Here is a 23081-nt window from a genome sequence, read left to right on the forward strand (position 1 = left end):
AAATGTTCAGCAATCGCCCTCAGTGCTTCTTCTAGCCTGCTGGCCTGCAAGAGGACGTATTGAAAAAAATAAAGTTTTAATGACACAGATGTCATATTAAATGAGGCAGTTTTACAATTCTCCCTGAATACGACGCTAACTTATTACAACTGTGTTATCAGAAGAACGATAAGATTTATAACTCCACGAGCTAGCTTCTCGCCTTAATGACAATAGATGTTAAAGAGAAGAAATCTGCTTTCTATTAGACAGCAGACGATTTCTTTCGGTCATTTACAAAGGGGTCCAAAGCCCTGTGAATTTTCAGATCGGGCCGGTTTCCTATCCTCACTTGGGGTCTGGGTCAGAGTTGCCCCCGTGGAGTCGCAACTCTCTCTGCTTCTTAACGTGGGCTTAAAAAGAGAAGGGTGGGGGGAGACTCTCCTTCTCCCAGTTTCTGCAGCAAAACTATTTCCCTGTCTTTCTTTGCTGTACAAAAGGCTGCTTTCCCCTAAACCAACACATTAAGCAAACTTTAAAAAACTAGGGTCCTATTACAAACCAACGCCCCGGACTAACTGCTTTAAAATTACTGCATAATTAGATTTAGTTGAATTTCACCATTAATTAGGCAGCCGCACTGCAGGGAGCCTTTGAAATCTGAGAAAATGGGAAAAATCATCTGAAGCACGTTTTTTAAACCAACTTCAATAAATCCTGACAAGGCCCTAAATCCGCAGAGTATCACCCCTCCGAAGCTGAAGGAACAAGCGTCGGCAGGATGGACCACTGAGACTGAATGGGGGCAGAAAGGGGGTGGGATTCCGCTTTCTGTCGAGGACGGTACAGGTTTGATCAAGTGGCTCTGCCTATTCTCTGGAAAGAGCGAGGGAAGACCTCTTTAGGAAGAGCCAAGCGCCCTGTGCAGTCCTGGGTATGCATTTTTTCATCTCTCGTCAATGGGCAATACGCACTGAAGGAGGCTTTTCTCAGGGAACAGGAATATGCAGTTTCAACGCATCTTCCGCCTAGGGACACCCTGACATCTGGACCTCCTCTGTCTATGTACACCAAGTCCTAGTTCTACAGTCTCATCTTGACATCAGCCAGTTCCACTCCAGAAATAAAGTATCTCCAAATAAAGTATCTCTGTAACTTTGACATTAAAGTCTAAGGTCTTTCCCACTAAACGGCGGGGTATGCAAATCGCAAACTACCTACAGCACATGGAAACAGAGGCTGCATTAATGGAAACCAGCACTGATAGGGGTCTTTACACCCTGGTAGAGGTCTCCGAATACTTTCTCTCGTCCCCACTTCTCCTTTCCCTCTCCCCTGCCCCCTCCTGCCCCGCACCCCTCCCAGTGACTTTCCCCCACCATCTCCGATCTCACTGCCATTAAATGAGAAAGCTCATTTTCCGATACAAGCCTTTCGGAAATCTGGATCACGAAAGGGAAAAAGCATTAATCCCAAACCACTGTACATGAGGGGGAGGGGGTCGTTACAAATGTTTTCCCTAAGAATTCTGTTGATTTAATTACAGAATAATCTTGGACATGCACTTACTTGCTGGCTAAGAGTTTTTAAGACGGTTTTCTGCTTACAGATGGAATGGCCCTTAGCCTCTTTCTGTCTCTCTCTGCCCCCCCCCCCCCCACTTTTAGAAACCAATGTGTTTTCTATTACTAAGCGCTGCCTTTGCTTAGCAGCTCAGTTTTTGCGTTGCAATGGGAGACGCCATGTTGGCTCAGCTAATAGGACCAAGTCAAAAGCAAGCTTAAAGGCATAGTTTCACACGCTCGATCTCCCCCTGCAATTCCTTTCCCCCTCCTCTCCTCCCTTCCCTCCAAATACCACTTAACGCGGATCCGAGGCGTGGAGCTGGAAGCTCCGAGCACCCTCACTGTCCGGGACCCGGGCGGGATTCCGCGGCGCGTAAGTGGGGAGGGGGAGTAGGAGGGGGGGTGGGAAGGGAAGGAGGGGGCGGGAGACCGGGAAGAGGGAGGTGGGGGACCGAGGGGGAAGGGGGGGATGGGTTGGGGGGATTGAGGACTTTGCAGAGAGCTTTGGCAACTCCAGCTTTTCCCCTCGCGTGGTTGGCTCGATCCTCGGGATCAGCCTTTTCAAATGAGTCCTCAGGCAGCTAAACTTTCAGAACCAGCCCCCCTCGTCCCGGGGTAAGTAGGGCTCAGGGTGAATCTGGGAGCTGGAAGACAGAAAACAACCAGCCCACCCCAAAGAAAAATGTAAAAAAAATAAATAAATAAATAAATAATAAAATATATATATATGTATATATATATATATATATACACGCACGCACACACATACATATATATATGCATACATAGACACACACACACACACATATATATAGATATATAGATATATAATTTTTTAAATCCCACCCTTCTCCGGGCTGTTTGAAAGTAGCGAGAAGCAGCGATCGCCTCTCGGGCTGTACTGTTGTTGCAGAATGCGTCTGCCTGGGTCCCTCACATCCCAGCCCAGAGAGAGAGAGGGAGGGGGTGGGGAGAGGAAAGAAATAAAGCGAGCTCAGATCAGATTTAAAAAAAACCGCAAGGAAAAAGAGACACTTAAAGGGAAAGAGTCGCCATGTTTTTAGCAGCTTTTTAAAAGATCTCGTCAATTTCACAGAGAACACCCTCTTCAGTCTCAGCCCTTCTATTGTCCAATTCTGTCGTTGCAAAGATCTTTTGTTCTAACTCAGCATGAAAAGAAAAACTTTCTTTAAATGCAATAAACTTAAACCTAACCTGAGTCTCTAAACAAATCCTCCGCTGGACACCCTAAACCTCTACATGAGTTTTCTTTAAACCGGATGAACATTCTGTTTACTGTTAGCCTCTAAGATCCTAAACTTGCTAAAGAAACTTAGTGGGCACATATGTATATATACACTCGCGCACACACACATATAATATATAAATAGATCTATTTTGCATGCTTGAAACATAATACAGGGAATGTCTTTTGCTTTGAAAATCATAAATTATAATTTAATGCCAATAACAACGTACAGTAAATGGTTGTTTACAATTAGCTACCAAAAACAAACAAGAGAAAGATTCTGTGATGTCCTTGTAATAAAAACTTCACACACTCACTTGCAATAGAAAAAGCCAGCTCTAAATGTCAACAGTACCCTGCCATGATAGTGTGAGAGAAAGAGAGAGAGAGAGAGAGAGAGAGAGAGAGAGAGTGTGTGTGTGTGTACACACGAGCCCAGGGACAGATGAAAAACGGCTCATATTCTCAATTTACATCATTTTCTGGTCCATATGTATCTCCTGAAACTAGTGATTAATCGACTTTACAAAATGATCCTTGTTTTTTCCTCTCTCATTCTCTGCCTCTCTCTCTCTGCCCCTGGAGGAGGGGGTGAAACCTCAACATGGTAGTAATGTGGTGGAGGGGTAGAGGAAAGCCTCAAACAAGAACAAAATTGCAAACCATCACACACACAAAGCATCTGCTCCAGACCAAAAAACTGAAGCAAAAGCAAAATAGCTGTTCCTTTTAACCAACTCATCTTGCTAAGTTTCTTTCTTCTTCCCTTTTTCATTTGTCTTTTAAGAGCAATGACTAACCCTGGTTGCATAGATTGTATCTGGGCATTCAGAAATATACTTGTGTGGTTCTAAATATTTAGCCCCATTGTAAAATAGACTGATGACCTGTGGCCATACTTACACAGTCTAATGTTAAAAAAAAAGAAAAGAAAAAAACAGCTATCTAAATGTATGTTATCATATTTATAGTAAAACAGACCTTTCAATGCTAAAAACTAAATCACTCCCTTTGAAGACCTCTCAACAACAACGCTAGATGAGAATCACAGAACATTTAAAAAAATCACGCTTACTTGAAGAAAACTCATTGCAACCAACGGCCCTATATCTACAATGCAACCCTTAGCTTGTTTGAATGATCTTATGCATGAATGTCAGACATGTACAAAATATTTTTTACTATCATAAAATAGATACTGATCTCAAGATTTCTAATACTTTTCACAACAATACCATCCCTACCCAGGCACTTAAGTGTGACAAATATAAGGGCCTTTCCTCGAAAATCCATTTTTAATTAAAAGGAGGATTACGTGAATGAGGGGTAGTTTACCATATCAGTGGAGCACTTCCTAAACCACAGATAAACCATGAACTTAAGCTTCCCCCTCCCCACCGAATTAAACAGGCAAATACACTACTACACGACTGAACAAACTTACTGTGAGAAGTAAACAAATCAAGAGCCTAGGACAAATTCTAAGATGTGATCTTCTCGGAGGGAAAGACAGTGGTGACAGCCAAACAAGGTTCAGATATCAAATAATATTTTAATTTCTGAATACTTTCAATTTTCCTTGGAATATAACACACAAAGACTCGACCAAACAGTTCAGTTATTATAACTTTTACAGTATACAGAAATGTTGCACTTAAAAAAAAACCTTCAGTTTTTAAACACAAACTGTAAACTCTAAGATACTGAATCAATCACGTTACCTATAAGTGCCAACAGTGTTATTTTATCATGCTGATTTCAATGGTTTTTTTTTAAAAAGGGAAAATATCAACAATTATTATAATACAAAGGGTTTGCAAATATACAAACAGATATAGGAGTTTCATAACAATTCAAGAACTATGCGGGACCCAATTCAAATTACAAAAGTTCACTTTTTATTCAAAACCTCAGCATGTGTCTTGGACACATCCTTTGACCGCCAATAAATTCCACAGTTCATTCTCTTTCTTAAAATATCAAAAAAAGCAAGTTTTTTTTTGTTTTTTGTTTTTTTGCGGGGGCGGGGGGTGTTACGTGTTGTGTGTGGTTCATTCGGGTCTGTAATTAGAGCTCTCAGCTTCAGCTAAATTTTGGTCACCACTTATAAGTGCGCTTCCATCATTACTTTGCCTTTTAAAGTTTTATGTCTTCCTATGATATTTTCGTGGACTCAGTTTTAATTCTTGCAGAACATATATTTTAAGGATACACAGTTTTTAAGAAGCCAAGATTATATCAAAAATTATTATAGAACCACAGAATAAACTGGTTTGGAACCAGAAAAATACAAAAAAGAACAGCTATAGGTACATAGACACAGGACAATTAATAAATTTGGAAAAAAAAAGACTTACTTTCTCCATTCTGCTAATTTTCTCCAAATCTCCTTAAATGCACTTTTAGCGATTTTTTTTTAAAAGTTTACCAAAAAAAGAAAGACTAATTTCCTTTTTTATACAAAAATGATAAGTAGCAAGTTGTTCTGACCGACACAGGAGTTTTTTTTTAATGCATTCTGTAAAAGTTCATTGACAGTCTTTTTTTTAAAATTCACAGTCCATTAAATTCTTCCCTCTCTTCTTTTAGCAAATGTAACATCCTTTTATATCCTTTCTTAACAGAAAGAATTTAAGCAAACAAACCAGTCTTTTGCCTTTTCTTTCTCTGTTTCATTCCCCTTATTTTTTTTTTTATTGAATTGCCATATAAGGCCAGTTAAAACTGCTGCCAGACAGTAACATATCCCTGATTAGGGTTTCTATGGGGGTTTTACCTACCAAACGGACGAAAAACAATTGCTCTATGACAGAAGAGGAGACAGTGCGGAGAGAGGGAAGGCGAAGCAAAAGCTTTCCAAATCGTGTTGGCTGGTTGGGATACTGGCTCCTAACATACTCCTCCAGAGCACACTGCGACTTTTCCTGCAAGCTTTCCACATGGGCTACATCAGAGAGACCACAGGCATCTAGAAGAAAGTTTTTTTAAAAAAAGAGGGAGAGAATACAATCATCAGATTAAGAGGTTTGGAATGGGTCACATGAGGTGGACACCGTTCCCTCCCCTTTACTATCCTCTCCCCCCTCCCAACACAGCAGAACTAGATATTAGAGGGGCGAAATAATAATACTAAAAAGTGGTGGAGAGGGAGGGAGGAATGGGGCGTTAGACGGTTCCGGGGGATTTGCTTTAAAATCAAATACAGCTGTATGTGATTTCACTGCTACAGAGAAACCTGAGGCAACAGGATCATCAGAGACGCTGGAAAGTACACTTGATGAAGCTAGCAAAATATATCTATATCTATCTATCTATATATAGATAGATATAGATATATAGATATATACTGCCTTTCTTCTTCCTCACCCACCCCACCTGGAAAATAATTGTTCATCTTATTATCGTATGGTTAGTTAGAAAAAACCCTGGGCCAGCCAAAGATAATGGCGCCCAGGTCTCAGCAACAGATTCCCCCCAAAGAAGACTACACGTTTTCCTCCAGCCTTTGAAACTGATTTAAGTGGCCCTTTAAAACTGATCTTGTCAGTTTAGCCCATTCAGGGCCAGCCATGCAAACTGTGATCTCTCTGTTCATTTGAGCTGTTTCTTTTTCCCCCCACTCTTTTCTTTTCTTTCTTTTTTTCTTTCTCTTAAAAAAAATCCAGGCCCCTACAAGAAGAACCCCCCCACATACACACCTCCCTGATATCGTCTGGACACTTTTTTCTTGATAGGCAAAAATACAATAAGTTCTTTTTAAATAAGAGGCTTCTTTGCTCAAAGTACAGGTTGCGGCCTGACCTCTCCGTGGCTTGCTGGGCAAAGCCAGGGCTAGTACATGCATATTATGCGCGTCATTAAAACTGAGATTAAACCCTCCTTCCGCCGCTCCCCCCCCCCCCCCCGCCTTCTCCCAGCAAACACATGCAGGGTCCTATGTATTTCTTCTACACATGTGTGTGCGATGGAAGTCCCTCGTAGTTTGGAATGTTGAAAGCTGTTTGCGTGAGGCTCTCTTTTGCATTTGTATTGTGTATCTCCCCTGAATCAGATAACAGAAACCTTTATCTGGTGGGGAGGCGATTTGCATGCTCCGCACCAGGCCTCACATTTTGCAAATAGTAATAAATTAAACTGTTACGACAGTATTAGACGATTGTTTCCCTGAAAGATTAAGGGCCAGGGTAAGAAATCAAATCCAGAAATTAAAATCAACGCCCCAGTCCCCATAGGGGAGGGAAAAGGGTGGTGGGGGAAGAAGAAGGAAGGGATCCAATCTACAGATTTGAATAGGGCCAGCATCCTAAAATAGTGAAGGGTTTATAAACAAAAAAATCCCAGAGCATACCCCCACATTGAAGTTCTTGTCCCCACTGCTTCTGGTAATTGATTGCTTTAGGACTTTCGAACGTGCAATCCCCACCCCCCGCCCCCAAAGTTTTTTTAACGTTTAGGGCAACAATATAGAAAAAGGAAGCCTGGGTCAGTGTCCCGGACCTGGAAGGGGTCCGGCTAATGGCTGGGTTCCCCAGACCCCATTCAACCAAACAAGAGAGAGATTGTGCGTCCTTTCCCCCCTCCCCCACCCCAACACATCCCACTCACCCTCCCCCACTTCACATCTCACCCCCCAATTCCTGATACCAAGCTTAAAAATGCAGATGAGCAAATTATTTGACAACTGTGCCCCCATTCCAATGTCTATCATTCTGTGTTGCGAAGTCCCATCCCCCACCGTTCTCCTCCTAACCTCTCCAACTCTGGCTAGAGGAGTCTCAATTAAGGAATCTTTACCCTTAATACAGCATTTCGAGGGGGCACCTCATGCTCATGCCAGGGGATGCCACCCGGAGTTAGCACCCTGAGCAGGAGGGTGGCACAAATTGGAAAGTGTCTATATTCTACAAAAGAATTTGGCCTCAAGAGTTAATTAATATCAGATATATTACTCACACAGGTCAAACCACGGTGCAAACTAATTAGAGTCATAATGCATTCAATTATTGTTTTATAACTTCTGCACTATTTATATACAGCTCTAGTTGGCACATACTTTTCACTTTTGATGCTCTGGCCATACCTGGCTCATCTGACTATTTAGGACGAGGGAGGGAGATGTACAACCTCGTTATTTCCCGTTTAGGGGGAATTTGAGCGCTCTCCCCACCTCGGCAACAAGACCGGCCTGTTTCCCCTTCCTCAATTTTCCCCTGTATATTTTCCTAAGGAGGCGATCTTGAAAACCGCTACTCAGGGTGGACGGGACCTTGACAAGACCCCCTGTTGAGTGAACATGCAAACTTTTTCTCCCAGTACGACTGCAGGGGGGCCACACGGACTCTCCCTCCCTGTGCAGGTCTTCGGTGAAGGAGATAAGATCTGCCAGGGAACTCTTGTCTCTGGAGATCTGGAACCGAAGGGCAGGGGAGGCAGCGGGGGGCGAGGAGGAGAGATGGGGTGTTGGCAGCGTATTTCAGTCCCCCTCACTACCTTCCCTTTTCGAAGGACTTCAACCTGCCCCCCGCGGAGGATGGCTAGGCTTCCCTGAGAGGGGCAGTTCTAAACTTATTCCGCTGATTTCTCCCGCCCAGCTAGCTACTAAAGCCGCCTTGCCTCCCATCGCCCCGGACCAAGCCAAGTTCCCATAGGAACAGAATCCAAACTCTGGAGGAGCGATCCTGTCCCTTTTCCTCCTTCCATGCTAGAGTGACCCCATAGCCTTCTCCAAGGGACCTAAAGTAGCCACATGGCAAGGCACGTTCCGGCCTTAGTTTGGCCTTGGCTTGGGTGGGAGGGGGGGAGGAGAGGAGTCGAGTGAGGGGCCCTTAGGAGGGTCTGCAGGTTCTTACCTGAAGTGAAGAGGACTATGGCCTTCAAACAGCTGTATTCTGCCGAGTCGACGTGCAATGCCTTCAGTTTTTCCACTTGTTCTTGGAAGATACGTATGTGGTCCATAAAGGCGACCACTCGGTCAGCGGACATGGGCGAGGCATGAAGGCCAGCCGCTGCCAGGAGTGGGGCGACGTGAAGGGGCATGGAGCACTGGGCGGCGTTGAGCACAAACAATTCGCTCCAGGTCAGTCGGAGCAGGGCTACCTGATCTGTGATCTGGAGGTCGGGGAAGAAAGGGATATTCCGGGCCCACTCCACCGCGCTGAAGAGCATCCGAGCGGCCAGTTCGCAAATGTTCTCGATGCCCATGATGTTGTTGGGTTGCATGCACTGGCTCCCAAAGCGCGACGTGGGGTAGGGCTCGGCTCGCAGGAGCAGGGAGATATATCCGGATAGGTAGGAATGACAGTTGAGGGGGTCTCCATTCGTCAAGGCGAACTGACCATGAGTTGGCTGTGTGGGTGGCATTCTGCCCCTCTGGACGGCTGCAGTGAATAAAGAAGAAACTACAGCAATTAATATCTGAGTTGGGTCGGTCACTTCAAAGATGCACGATTAAGTTTGCTGTTTTTTCCATCCCCCTCCCCCCGCAATACCCTGCCCCCTCCCTCCCTTCCCCACCTCCAACCCCCCGCTCTCGACACTGTTCAAAAGTCAGGTCGGGGGACCCTGGCATTTCCAGACAGATTTCTCTGCTTGCAAACACGTGAGAGAGAGAGAGAGCCGGGGAATCTGCTTCCTTTCTGACCGATTCGAGTCAAACCAACATAGAAGCTACACAATTCTGTATACTTGCCTAAAGGGTTTCTGCCTGGAGCGGGGGGGGGGGGGGGGGGGGGAGGACTAACAACCCAGTGTGTTGTATTTCTAAACACACCCGGGTGCACTGAGTTTTCCTCTCCTAGGGGCGGAATGTGACATGCTTGGAGGGAGGGAGTGGGGTTGGGGACCGGGGGGGGGGGGGAAGGGGGGTCGGGGGTGGGGAGAGGAGATCTTTCTTACAGCTAAACATATGATATTGCTTATTGATTGGAGGTGGAGTGGGGTGGGACGCTTTTTCAAAATACGCAGTGCTCGCCCCAGACTGCCTTTATTTACTTCTAAATAATCCTTCTAAAAAAAAAATTACACACCCCAGACAGATCATCACTGCAAGAGAAATGCGTTATTATTTAAAATTACGGTTTTTTTCAGTTGCTTAGTCTACTGAGGGCCTTAGGTTCGGTTAATAAATTTACATGGAGAGAGAGAGAGAGGGAGGGAGGGAAAGAGGAGAGAGGGAAACAGAAAAGAGAAAGGTAGAGAAGGCAGAGGGGGAGAAGGGAAGGAGAGGGGAGATATTAGAAAGGAGAGCTTGCGAGAGAGAGGTACAGAGAGAGGAAGAGGGAGCGAGCGTGTTGCTAAAATGTACTTGGTTTATATTTGTTATTTAACGTATTACAAGATTAGTTACTCTAGCAGAAACACAAAGAACACAAGGCGATCCCTAACCCTTAACCTACTTAACAGCGCTCAGACTCCGAGCACGCCTTTGGAAAACTGAAGCTCGCATTTCTCGTCTAATTTTATATAGTAAATATCCAACTTGCACAGAGCAAAAGCACTGTCACTGATGGCTTTTTCCCGCCCCTACCATGTCCTCTCTCCTCCTTCCAAAAGTGAAAGAAAAAGAAAACAAGGCAGGAATTTTTTTAAACAATGTTAATCCGTGGAGGATCAGGCGAGGGCTATACAGCCGGTAGTCTTAATACAGTGAAGTGCATAAAATTGCCATTGTAATTCGAACCTTCTGTCCAAAATGACTATCTCAGGTTAGGCTTCTCGTGGGGAGAGGAAAGTGGGGGTTGGGGGGGTGGGTGGGGGGAGGGCATATGTTGAACATGCAGGAAAACAAACCAACAGAAAAAAAGTAAACCAGACTTTAAAAAATCATCATATCCATCTCAGAAGGTCGAACTAAAATCCACTTCCAATCAATGAAAACAGAATCAAAACAGCACGGGGGAGGGTGGGAAAGGGTGTGGGGAGAGGAATCATTGGGGACTGTCGGAAAAAGCATGCAGAATTTTTTTTCCATTTGAGTTTTTCTCTCTCGGTTTAATCACTTAAAGAAGACCGGTTAAAAAAATACAAAGCGCAGTGAACTGTAAATTGGAAAACAAATGAAATCCCAATACCTTCCCGTCTCATGCCAACTTTGAGGCATTTTTTGAGGCGGCAGTACTGACACTGATTGCGGTGGTGCTGGTCTATAGGACAGTTCCTGTTGGCGCGACAAGTGTAACTCAGATTTCTCCTTACACTCCTCTTGAAGAAACTCTTGCAACCCTCGCAGGTAAACTGGCCATAATGTTTGCCACTAGATTTGTCCCCACAAACCACACACTCAATGTGCTGCTGCTGCTGCTGTTTGTCTCCGGCTTGGTTCTGCTGGCTGGGCTGGTTGGTCTGGGCTGGAGTGCTGGGAGGTCCCCCTTGGCCAGGGGTCTGTGGGGTGTGGGGGGCCCCGGCTGGTGGTCCTTGGACAGGAGGTGCTTGCGACGGTTGAGTTCCCTGGTTTCCTGGTACATCGTCTTGGGGGTCTCGCCACGCACCAACTACCATTGCCATATCTATCGGACACCGTTTCCAAACTTCCTGTTCCCCTTCCTTTCTCTCTGGTTTCTCTCTCTCTCTCTCTCTCTCTCTCTCTCTCTCTGTCTCTCCGTCCCCTCTTTCTTTTGTGTGTGTATGTGTGTGTGTATGTGTGTGTGTGTGTGTCAAAGAGAGAGAGAGAGAGGGAGAGAGAGAGAGAGAGAGAAAGAGTGTGTGGGGGTGTGAGTGTTTGTCTGCCTGTGTGTGTATTTTGGGGGAAAGTTTGTTGCTTTTCTTGCTTTCGGATCGGCTTTGGCAGTTCGAGGGGGGTTTTAAAAAGGAAGAGGGGAGGGGAGAGGGAAGGGGGGACAGCGAATATCAGCCAAATGTGGAGAGCGAGGGAGGGGAAGGGGGGGGGAGATGGAAGTCGATTGTCTGGCTTCAAGACAGAAGAAAAAAAATCTCTTCAAAGATCTCTCTCTCTCGCTCGCTCGCTCTCTCTCTCTCTCTTAGAGCTGTTCTGCAGCAGAAGAGTTGGAAGAGGAGGAGAGGCGACTGTCTGGGGCCAAGTCCAGGGCAGCGCGCAGTCAGCCATTCAGGAAAGCCATCAAAATAAGAATGAATAAAAGGTTAAAGATTACACACACAGGAGCGCAAAAAGACACAACTACAAGACTTCGCTCGGGGCCGGGAGCGGGCGTTCTCGGAGCCGGAGCTTTGTTCGAGTCCAGGGGTGTCACCATCAAACGGCTCCAATTCGGGCTTTGGGGCTTCGGCTCCCGCGCGGGGCTGGGCGTCCTGGCGCCGTGGTCCTTGTCGTCGCCGCCGCCGCCGCCGCCGCCGCCGCTCGTCCGGCTTTTCCTTCTTGGAGGCGGCCGGGGCCGCTGCTGCCGCTTCTCCCGCCGCTTCTCCGGCGGCGCCGCTCGGGCTCCTCCTCGCTCTTGCTCTTGCTGCCGCCGCTGCCGGTGGTGGTGGTGGTGCTGCTGCTCCTGCTGGTGGTGGTGGTGGTGGTGGTGGTGGTGGTGGTGGTGGTACGGCTGCCGCCGCTGCTGCTGCGCCTCCTCCTGCCGCCGCCGCCGCCGCCGCCGCTTTCTTGCAAGTGGGTCTGTTTAACGCGGCTGGTTCAGACACACAGGGAAAGAGTCAACTCTCCAGGAGCAGCAGCAGCGGGGAATAATGATAAAAGAGAGAGAGGAGGGAAGATCACAACCTAGAAGAACATCCTTCATGCGCAAAAAAAAAAAAAAGAAAAAGAAAAAGCCACACCACACAGCACACAGAGAAAGGCAACTCGAGGCGGGGGGGGGGGGGGGGGGAGGGAGGGAGAAAGAGAGAGGGGGGAGAGAGGAAGAAAAAAAAAAGAAAAAAAAAGGGGAGAAAAGAACAGAGAATCAAAGTGATCAAATATGCTAAAAAGGGGGGTGAGGGAGTGAATGCGATTTATAGGCGCCGGGGCTGGCAGAAGTGGTTTCTCTGCGATCGACTCCCAGAGCTCTCTATATAGTGAACTTTGACACGACTGCTGCAACTTAGCACACGTTACCATGGCGACCGCTCGCCTTATAAGGCAACAGACTGTGTTTGACTGGTCAGAAGCTTCCGGACCGCCCCTTCCCCCTCATTGGCCAGGACGAGCCTGGCGCTGCCTGGTATGGCTGCCGGAGCGAGCTGCCCGGTCCTAAAGGCAACCTTTCGCTTCGGCGGGGACCACGCCGGCTTGCCACTGGGCTCGGGGCGGGAGGAGGCGGGAGGAGGGGGACCAGAGGAAGGAGGGAGGAAGACAAGGGGATGGCGGGGAGACCAGCAGGGCAAGTGGACCTCTTTTTTTTTCTCTTTTTTCCCGTGCGCTCTTCTCTCTCTTTTTAGCAAAAACAAAACAAAAAAAGTGTCCGGCAGTATAAACTCCTAGATGATAGTTTTTTTTCTTCCCATTTTTAAAGCAAAGGATGGGAGACGCTGCTAAACGTGCGTGTAAAAAAAGACTCGAGTGGTATAGGGGAAGGACGAGAGAAAGCACTAGTAGTCCACACACCACCCCCGCCCCCCCGGACCCCCACCCCCAATTTGCGGATGCCACGAAACTAATCTCGGTGCAGAGGCAGGATTCCCACAGTACATTTTTTGGGTTAAGAATGTCAGGGAAAAAGTTAGGGTGGATTTGGAGGATGCGGGGATGGAAAGAAAGAGGAGAGGATGAAAAGAAAGCTGGGAGGGAAGGGAGGCGATTATGAAGCGGGTAGAAATGACCGCTTGGGGTAAACCAGGTGATGGACTATCCTTCTTACAAATAACTCCAATAGCTAGTTTAGTGTGTATCTCTCCCCCCCCCCCCCGACCCCCACTAAAAATATGATTCTCATTGTCTTGTCTTTTCCTTTTAGGGTTAAAGTTTCACAGGTATGTGGATTGAACTTTTAATTGCCCAGATAAAGCGAATACGATGCTGATAAGAAAAGGTAACTACATTTCATTCTCACCATGCACTTAAAAATACATTATTCCTAAAGTTTATCCTATTTCTTTTGAAAAATTGGAAGGCGGAGTTGCAGAATTACATCCTGCCATGGCAATGGTATATATACACATTTCCTGTGACTCCTGCTATTTCAATGCATCCACCTTATACACCTACCATACATATATATTTGCACACGCATGTATATATACATATATCATAGATTCATCTGTTAATGTACAGAGACAAAGACTTCAGCGACTATGATTCTAGATCACAGGATAATTTAGTAATGATTTCATTGTTTCTTGAGTCCTCTGAGTTGGTCGAATGGCCATTATTTTCAAGAAAGATTCTGCCATAAATTGGAAATAATATAAATACCCAAACGTACCCATCCGAGTGCGCGCGCGCGTGCACGCACGCACGCACACACACACACACACACACACAGAGCCGAGTGTAACATCTGAGGAAGAGAACTTACAACATTAAAGGCGATTTAATTCAAGGACATACCACAGTCTATTATTTCTGATGTACTAAAAATTTTCAACACCGTTTTCTTTCTGAATGACAGGTTGGTTTCTTTTTATATCAAACCTACATTGCATTCCCCAGCACGCATTACAGTCCGATTTATTAGCTTTCCGTTAGCTTTCGAGGATAAAGAAGTTCGTGTTTATTACATATTTGTAAGTTAATATCATGACACAAAAGCACCGAATCACTTCTCAAGAGAAACACTGAACAGGTAATCCAAAGAAGCGTACGTATGGACAGTCTAAAATATTTTTCACTATCTATACATTGAGCATCAGGCTGGATGAGTACATCTAAAGCAATAACCGAAGAAGCATAGAGTGGCATCACTGATACAGATGCAGCCGGAGAGATGGAAAAAGGGATTTAAGAACAAGAAAACAAACAAACAAACAAAAAAAGACCTCACGGACACATAACTACGTACACTATCTTTTCCACCTACAACGCAGACAGAAGAACGTAAAGGTAGGAAGCAAAGATCAATAGAGACGTGGGGATGAAATGCTGGAAAAAACCCACTTTGCCCGCATCCCTACTGCACCATTACCCTTCTCGCCACAGAAATCACATATTTCACCAAAGCCGCAGGTGCTGAGATGATTTGAAAGTTGTAAAAACCTCTCTATACTGGACACTAAACTACCATAAACTGATGTCTAATGAGACTGGCCGCCCAGAGAGTACGGACGGTCACATCCAAAGCCAGGCTGTGTAATTCCAATTGATTAGAGCTTTACAGACACAATATAACTTCCACTTAAAAATGACAGGGGGAGAGGGAAACTAAAGGAGGACCTTTTCCCGCCGCTATAATTTTGAGAATTATCTGATGGGATCTCAGTACCTCAACACGTTAGAAGCGACCTAGTTGGGTTTAGAGTAGAGAACGAAGGGCTGTATCTTAGCTGGCGGGGGCTAAAGGGGTCCCCAGTTCTACTTCATAAGGGATCAGAATAATTGATGACAGGAAAACCTTAATTCTTTCCTCGCAACGGTAGATACCATCACGGCAAGATGGACTCTTTAAACCGTGCCCCTGAATAATGGTCTGAATGGGAGAGCCTTCCCAAGCCCATTTAGAGCGTTTTGAAACCTGAGGTTTGGTCTGATGGCTTAAGACAAAATGAGGAATGAGAGCGTCAGGTAATTTATTAACTATTTGCTCTTCAGGAAATCCAGCTTCAACCCCCCTCTATTAGAAACCAGTGGCTTACTATTATTAAAAATCTCAGTCAGATAGAGGCTGCAGTCCTAGGGAGAAGAAGAATGTGTTTATGAACTGTAGCTAATTTTGCTGAATAATAATTAAAAAAGCTAAGAGGGCCGCAGACAGAAAAAAAAAGAGATTTTGAAATATCTTCATCCAAGATGCACTCAGGTGCGAGGAAAGACACGCTGGAGACTGAAGGATGATTTTTATAAAGTAGTGTTCCTTCTGGAAAAAAAATCCTTTCCCTTTTTTTGCAGATGTAAATTTATTTTAATGAGACGAATAGTGAGTGTTAATTTGGTGCAAGAAAGCTGGCATAATATCTGTGTGAATATCAAATAGTAACTAGGATTTTCTCCTGAAAAGTTGCTTAACAGTACTAAATTCTTTACAAACTAAATAGTAATAAGCATATAACATCGAACAAATACCGAGTTTAACTCTGAACTCAGTGGAAACCAGTTACGTCTAACAGAATTCATTGAATTCCTCTTCTCCCTGAATATAGTATGTGTGTGTTTTTCTCTTCCACCACACTGAAGCCCCATGAATAGGGAAAGTGACTCCTATTGTGTTCGTCTGAACTTCCAAGTCAATGCAATTTTTAACCACTGGCTTGTGGTACTTTGAAAATCACCAGGGGCTGTCAGAGTTGGGTCCTCTGAAAAATTTACAGTGCTAAATCAGAGCATATGCTGTGAGGGAAAAAATTGCTTAAGATTGGAGCAAGTACAGTATCTGTCTGCCCCCTAGTGTAAGGCTCCTATCTGCCTAAAATTCAACTTTAAAAGAAAAGGATCTCTTAAAGGGAAACGACTTTTGGCTCACGAATGCATGCGAGAATGAAACTTCTGTACATTTTAATCTGATTAATACCTTAGGATTTAAAATTAATTGTCATGGACACTGCTAGACCGGATCGTAAGATTTCCACCCCACCAAGCCAGTTTTGAATAGGTGTTTTTGAGCTGGTTTGTGGGCTTTTTTTTTCTTTCCTCATTTTTTTTTTGCCCTCTTAAATGAGGACGTTCCTCGAATGTTTTGGTCAGAGCAGAACGCTGCCGCTTAAATCACAGCCGCGCGGTTTCAATAAAGAGCAAAAAAAAAAAAGATCAATATTTGCCTTAGAGCTACAAGCAAACTTCATCGCCCTTCCCGATGGTGAGTACTCTTCTTCTTGCAATTGTACTGCTAGCTTAGACTGAAAAGCTTTCCTTTCGGGGCTGGCGGTTCGAATAGCAACCAGCCAGCCTCGACTTTTTTCCTGGGCTGCTGTCACCTACACAAGGTTGGAGAATTAAACGCACTTTAACATCTAACAATAAATTCTGATACCCAGAGCGAGGCCGGCAGGGTGTTTGCTAGAGAACCCGGTCGACTGAGGCACGGCAGGGCGAGTATATTGAGCTGGCTCTTATTTTTGCCCGATGGTAGGTACAGTATTTACTATTAGACTCGAGACAGTCTAGGACTTGAAGCTTTAGACTTGAATTCAATTTGATCAGTTTTGCAATTTCATTTATTTCCCCCTTCGACCCCTCCGACCCCCCCCCCACCCCTCACCCCTGTCCTTTTCAGGACACATATAATAAAATATGGCTTTTACTTTGTTCTCCCGCCTTCCCCGCCCCACAACACCTTAAATATAATCATTTTACACTCACGTTAGCAAACAGATCTCTTTAAAAATCACAAACCAAGAAGAAATACAATATCAAACATAGTACCATGAAAAAAGTGAAAAAGAAGAAAGAAAAACTATAAGCAAACATACCAAAACCATATTTGCCTTGTTCAAGGTCCCAAACCGCTTGCATCTTCCTTCTAAACTGGAATAACTCTCCTTTAGTTTGGCAGGTGAAATAAACGCTTTGTTGGCCCCCTGAAAAGATGTGCCTTTGGTAATTAAAGAGAATCTCCTTCCTGGTGTTTATCTAAGCGATTGTGCAAACTGATAAAAAAGTAGGCTATAGCCTTCAGGGAAAAAGAGGAAAGGTGAAGGAAAAGATCTTCAACCTAAAGGGAAGTGTTTTCCGTGTATTATTAGCTTTCAGCCTTGGAAAATACTGAACACTAACTTTACACAGACAAGATTTCAGGGAGCTTTGTACATAGCTGCTGAGGAATGCACGCCTCGCCTTTAAGAAAAAAAAAAACCAAAACCGAAGGTAAGAGATGCCTTGAGTGATCCTTGTCTCTTAACTCATTCCTTAGAAGGAAGAGTGCGTTGCTACACCTTGTTTGGGGCTGGAAAGACGAGACTTTAAAAACACCCGTCCAATTGAAAAAAATCTTCTAACTTAATGAGTTTAGTGGTAAGATGTATGAAACGATTTCGAGCCTCAGCAGAAAACCGCAAACAACTAGAGGCGATCCTGCAAAGCAGGATGAACACAAGCAAAACAAAATTACACTGTTTAGGGTCGGAAGGGATGCAGTCTAATACTAAAGCAAGTTGAGGTGGAAAAAACCCCCAACAAAGCAAAATGGCACAGTCTCCTCTACGATCAAAGATAGGACTCTAAAGCGGGGGGGGGGGGGGGGGGGGGGGGCTTCACCTTTTCCGTATGATCTGCTAAACACTCATTTCTCTTTCCTCAGGTCCCAGATACCTTCCCCCCCTTCAGAATCCCTTTAGAACTTCATAAAATGGAAAGCACAGTAATTATTGAGGTCGTTGGCTGAGAAACCTCTCAGGATGCCCATTTTATGCCCTCCAAAAATTAATAGTAGGCACCCCTATCCCCTCCCCCCCACATACAATACCTTTTTACAGAAGGACTAAAACAGTAGCTTGAGAAAATTTAGAATAAATTATGCTACGTTTGGCACTCTAATACGGTTTTAGCTAATGGGTTCTTTTTTGTTTTAAGAGAAGAATAATGGTGAAACACGGATCTTTTATTTAAGGAAACTGTTATGGTAAGACGTATGTCAGACTTGACAAATCGAACAAACGTTCCTCTACTGTTTCTTGTCCTTGTCTTTAAAAGGAATTAAGTTAAACACAGTGTTGAATGTTAATTACATGTTTACTGGCTAATGAAAATTACAAATGGTTTTGCCACCTCAAACAATGATGAAAACTAGGAAGACACTGTAATTATATACGTTGAGGAAAATAACTCAGAATATTGATCATAAGAAGTGTAAATCTTTTAACTTCATTTATACCACAAATATGGTCTACAAAAGTTTGCACTGTGGTTCGTCTAAATCACTTCACGGAGTGGATGGGGTGTCATCCCTGTGGAAGACGATTGATTCATTATCTTATAAGGAGGAGGATCCCCAGGGTACCTTCGGGACCCCCTATTTCGTTGCCCCCCCTCTACTCCTCCCTTTACCCACCCCCCCGACCCCCCAAATAGGTCGGCGGAGAATTATGAAGGTGTGATGACAAGAATCCAGGCTACAGTTCAGTTTAAAGTTATGTCATCTCTGCCCTCTTCCTCTTTCCACCCTTCTTCCCCTCCCCCTCCCCACTGACCGCCCCCCCCCCCCCACCACCCCAGCTTCACAAACCACCATCGTCTTCTCCAAACGATCCCTGCCCTAGAGCTGAGCAGGGCTTTCCTCTTCCCGGTTGAACACGTCTGTTCATGGATGACCCGGAGTTCAGCTGGTCCAGAATAGCTCTCCTCCAGGATGAGTTAGACAAGGAGCTCAAAAAGCCTCAGACAAACGCAGCGGAGTAGACTCGGGGAGCACTGGAGGAAGGAGGAACTGCCAAAGGTCGGGGAGAAGTTAATATCTCCTTGGAAGTGGTGTTCACTGTAGCTCCTTTCCAACTTAGGAAAAGCCCTTGGAAGCCCAAAGCAAGATTTAAGTTCCCTTCGTTTGGCTCCGATGGGTTTTTACATTTTTGCCCACGTTGTAGTCGTAGTTGCTACTCTGATCTCTGGGGTCAAAGGGGAGAACTACCCTAACCCTAAAAGCCCGCAAATGACCAAATTGGAAGCCAGGCTGCCATCTATAGCCGGGATGACCCTCCCTTTTAGAGGGGACTTCTGGGAGAGGTGGCCATGGGGGGGGGGTCACAAAACCCAGGGTATAGAATTTTTCTATATGGGAAATATTATAATTTTAAGCAATATGAAAGATTTTTTTTTGGGGGGGGGGTAGAGGGCTCTAGGCTTGAGGGACTGGATTCTTCTTTTTCCCCAAGAATTCCCAAGGCACTGGTCTTTGTCTTAGAAGGAATGGAGTTTCTGAATGGTGTGAAAGGGACAGAGAGGGTCGCTTCAAATCGATTTTACTTGTCCTTTCTGTCTTTTCGGATCAGCGCCCTTCAATAGACACAGAGGTGCTCTTTCAACCAAAAACTTGTGCAACATTTTCTGCCTGTATTGGTGCTAAATACAATAAATGCTGGGCAGATTTTTTTTCTCTCCAAAAAGCAAGAAAGCACCCTAATTAAATTGTTTTATATGGACAGTCAAGACAGACCAATTAAGTATGCATTAGTATAAAGATATATTCTGGAGATAGGAGTGCTTTAGAAAACATTTCTGGAACAAAAGCCGTTTTCTGAGGATGAGAAAAGAGCCTAACCCCTCTGTGCTCCAGCATCTATTTTTTTACCCTTCTGTCCCCACTCTTCCACCTCCCCAGTATCTCTACCTGCAGAGAGTGAACGAGAAAGGATGCTAAAGGAGGACACCATGGCTTTCCACGGCTCCTCTTCCTAACAGGTGGGGACGTTCGCGTCCTAGTTGAAGGGCTCCCCTCATCCATCATTCCCAAACCCCTAGATCCAGAGATGCAGATCCATTTCAGGGGGGAATCTCAGCTCAGTTCATGTTCTGGCCGGGGCTGGTAACTGGGGTAGCAACGAGCCAGGAGATGCGGTCCTGGACCCTGGAGGGAAGAGGAAAAGGCGGTCTGATCGACCGTCAGCTGGTAGGGGTCGCCCCGGTCAAGAAGATTTTTATGGGGGGGGGGGGAGGAGAAGGGTTTTTTTTGTGGGGGGATACAGCTCTTTCATCACCACCAGTCTCCCTCCAGGGTGTCCTCCCTTGCATCCCGAGAGAAGAGACAGATAGAGCAGGGGAAGGGACAGAACACCTTGAGTCTAGGGCAACTGCTCAGTGGAGGGATGAGGCCAGGGAAATCATGACCTAGCTCGTCCAGGAGCCTGCTTCAGCAGCTGGTGTCAATGGGTGGAAAAGGAGGGTAAAGGTGAAGGAAGCGTGGTGGTGGTGCTCTCCCCCATCCCCGCAGCCTTATACTGGATGGATGGACGCTGTTCCTTCCCTTTCCTCTCTTTTCCCATCAGAGAAGGACGTAGAAAAGGGACAGGGGAGGAAGTGGGGGGACCCTCACACAAAAGGAAATGAACGATTTCGAAAGGTGCTGTAGTTGATATTCATTTTATATGAGGGCTTTGAAAGGGTTAGAAGATCAGAGAGAGGGAGGCAGAGGCTGAGGGAGGAGCAGAGACAGAGGCGGAGGGCTCCCCCTCTGGAATCATTCCGTCGGGGGCGTCGGTGGCTTAATGTCAAAAGTAAAAAGGTTGCAGAGACAATTTTCAAGGCGAGCTTTTCGCTTGGAGGGAGCCACCCGAACATAAATCAGAGCCCACAAGCGGAAGGGAACGCATCTAAGCAGAGCCCAGCAGTCTCCTCCCGGACAATGAGAGCCTCCTATTGGGCTGGGTATTGATCAGGAGACGAGCTGAGGATGTCACCACACTAAATATTTACTGATCACACACAAATAGCCGGGACTTGAACGATTTTCTCCTGTGAGGAGAGCGCAGAGAGGAAGGGTAAATCATTTTATTAGTGTGTATAAAGCAAAGAGCACACTCTGGGTTGGAGTGTTTTAAGATGTGTCTTCAATGGGATGAAAAGAGTTAGGGAAATCGATAAGGAGTGATTAGAAACCCCCGTAGCGACAGAGAGGCAGGGAACTTCATGGATTTGATTATACTGGGGAGGGAGAGGGTGGCAGAGAAGCTAAGGACTCGAGGAGAGGGGACCGTTTCTCCATAACCAGGGCTAGGGAATTATCAGTATCACCCCTCTCCCCAAATAAAGAGACAGAGACAGAGAGACAGACAGAGAGAGAAGCCTTTAAATCTCCAGAAAACTAGGAACAATTGAAGAGGTGGGCTTGCATTCTGCTAAAGAAGCTACCCGAGGAAAGATGCGAGGATGAGGAGGGGAATTTCAGAAAGAGCCCGGAAAGGGGCTTATTTCAGGGTCCGAAAGCCTGGGTTAGCGGGGGAGGCGGGGAGATATTCAGGGGATGAAGAGAAGACTGGGACTGACAGCGTTGGAAGTACACACTTCATCAGAAGTCCCAGGAAAGGGACATCGGGTGGGTTTTTTTTATAATATCAACTGCAGTTCGCCCTCCTGGCACCTCCTAACCCCACATCCCTTTTCTCTAAACCTCTGGGAAACAAGTGATAATAAATGATTTGATGATTCTCTTCCATCATTTCATACCGTTAAGTCGTAGCAGCTCGATTCCTCTGCAACAGGGTCCTTTCTTCCCTATGCCGTCTCCTTCCCCCTTCTCTCCCCCCGCCCCCTCCTCCCAACCCAATCAATATTTCAAGAAAAGATCCGGACCCTCCGTCCTGCTGGAAACTCTCCCTAAATGGGAACTTCAAGGGCATAAACGGACTGAGATGGAGGGTAGGATCAAAGCAGAATGCAACCACCTGATTTCAGATACTGGGAACCTGGGGAGAGAAGAAAGGAGGGGATGGTGGGAGAGAAGGTACTGGGGAAATCTAGGGAGACAGAAAAACACCCCCTCCCCCCCACGACAGATCACAGACGAACTCTGTACAAGGAGAAATACGGCAAATAACCAGGAGATTGAAATTCTCTCTAGCCCAACCCTGGCCCAAGCCACCGGGGCAGGACACCAGGTTTGGGAGAGAGCTCACACCTAAGGATGACGATCCCCCTTTTTCGCCACAAATTTGGTTTTCAGGCTGAGAAAGGGGATGAGACTACAGAACAACATTTTGGGAGAAGTTTGCTGGCGGCCCTTTTTGGGGGATTTCTGGTCAGAAGAAAAAAATCCGCATCGGAGAAGCAAGCAACAACAGGGCTATGTGAAAATGGTTTTTCACTTCTTTAAGTGCTAGCTTGACTACTGTAAACAAACCTTTGGTTAGGAACAGCTGCAAATAATCAGCTGGTGGCTAATTTCCAGGGTGGGGAGCGAGGGAGTGGTTCCGGGGACAAGGTGAAAGAGAAGATTGGCCCTTCATTTCTCTCTCTGACCTTTCCTTCAAGTCTGTCCCTTTCTAAAGAAATTGTTGTAACTTTAGAGTACATATACACTCATATATATACATGTTCTGTTAGGCGATTTTCATTTAAGTTACAGGAACAAGTTCATGATTCCCCAGTGCAACAGGAGACACAGGACACGGCGGAGTCCAATTAGCAGGGTTTTTTTTTTTTATAGCTAGAGCTTTTTTTTTTTCAAGAATCCCAATGGATTTGGGCAATGTCCTCAGGTGTGAGGCTAGAAGTGTTCATAACTTCTTTCAGCATAATTTTATAACCTCTTTTCCTAATTTCTTAGATTGCAGATAGGAGGAGACTGACCTTGAGGCTTTAAGGATTTTAGCCTCATTAACCC

At 45.5% G+C, this 23081-nt stretch overlaps 1 protein-coding gene across 6 annotated transcripts; it reads right to left on the minus strand.

The window, feature by feature from the left end:
- Positions 1 to 4325: 4325 nt before the first annotated feature.
- Positions 4326 to 19194, minus strand: NR2F2 (nuclear receptor subfamily 2 group F member 2). 6 transcript variants are annotated; one of them, XM_038746317.1, is made up of 4 exons: positions 18999 to 19194; positions 17245 to 17352; positions 8643 to 9170; positions 4326 to 5761 (listed from the first exon to the last, which is right to left on the minus strand). In XM_038746317.1, the coding sequence occupies exons 1-4, from the start codon at positions 19072 to 19074 to the stop codon at positions 5487 to 5489; spliced, it is 987 nt and encodes a 328-aa protein (XP_038602245.1). In that variant the 5' UTR covers positions 19075 to 19194; the 3' UTR covers positions 4326 to 5486. The 6 variants fall into 6 exon arrangements, with proteins under 6 accessions (XP_038602245.1, XP_038602244.1, XP_038602247.1 ...); XM_038746316.1 differs by having other exon boundaries at positions 18996 to 19194; XM_038746319.1 differs by lacking the exons at positions 17245 to 17352; positions 18999 to 19194 and adding an exon at positions 11907 to 12400.
- Between the last annotated feature and the right edge of the window lie 3887 nt (positions 19195 to 23081).

Source organism: Tachyglossus aculeatus, chromosome 5 (genome assembly GCF_015852505.1).
Source record: "Tachyglossus aculeatus isolate mTacAcu1 chromosome 5, mTacAcu1.pri, whole genome shotgun sequence".
In the NCBI taxonomy this organism is placed as follows: Eukaryota; Metazoa; Chordata; class Mammalia; order Monotremata; family Tachyglossidae; genus Tachyglossus; species Tachyglossus aculeatus.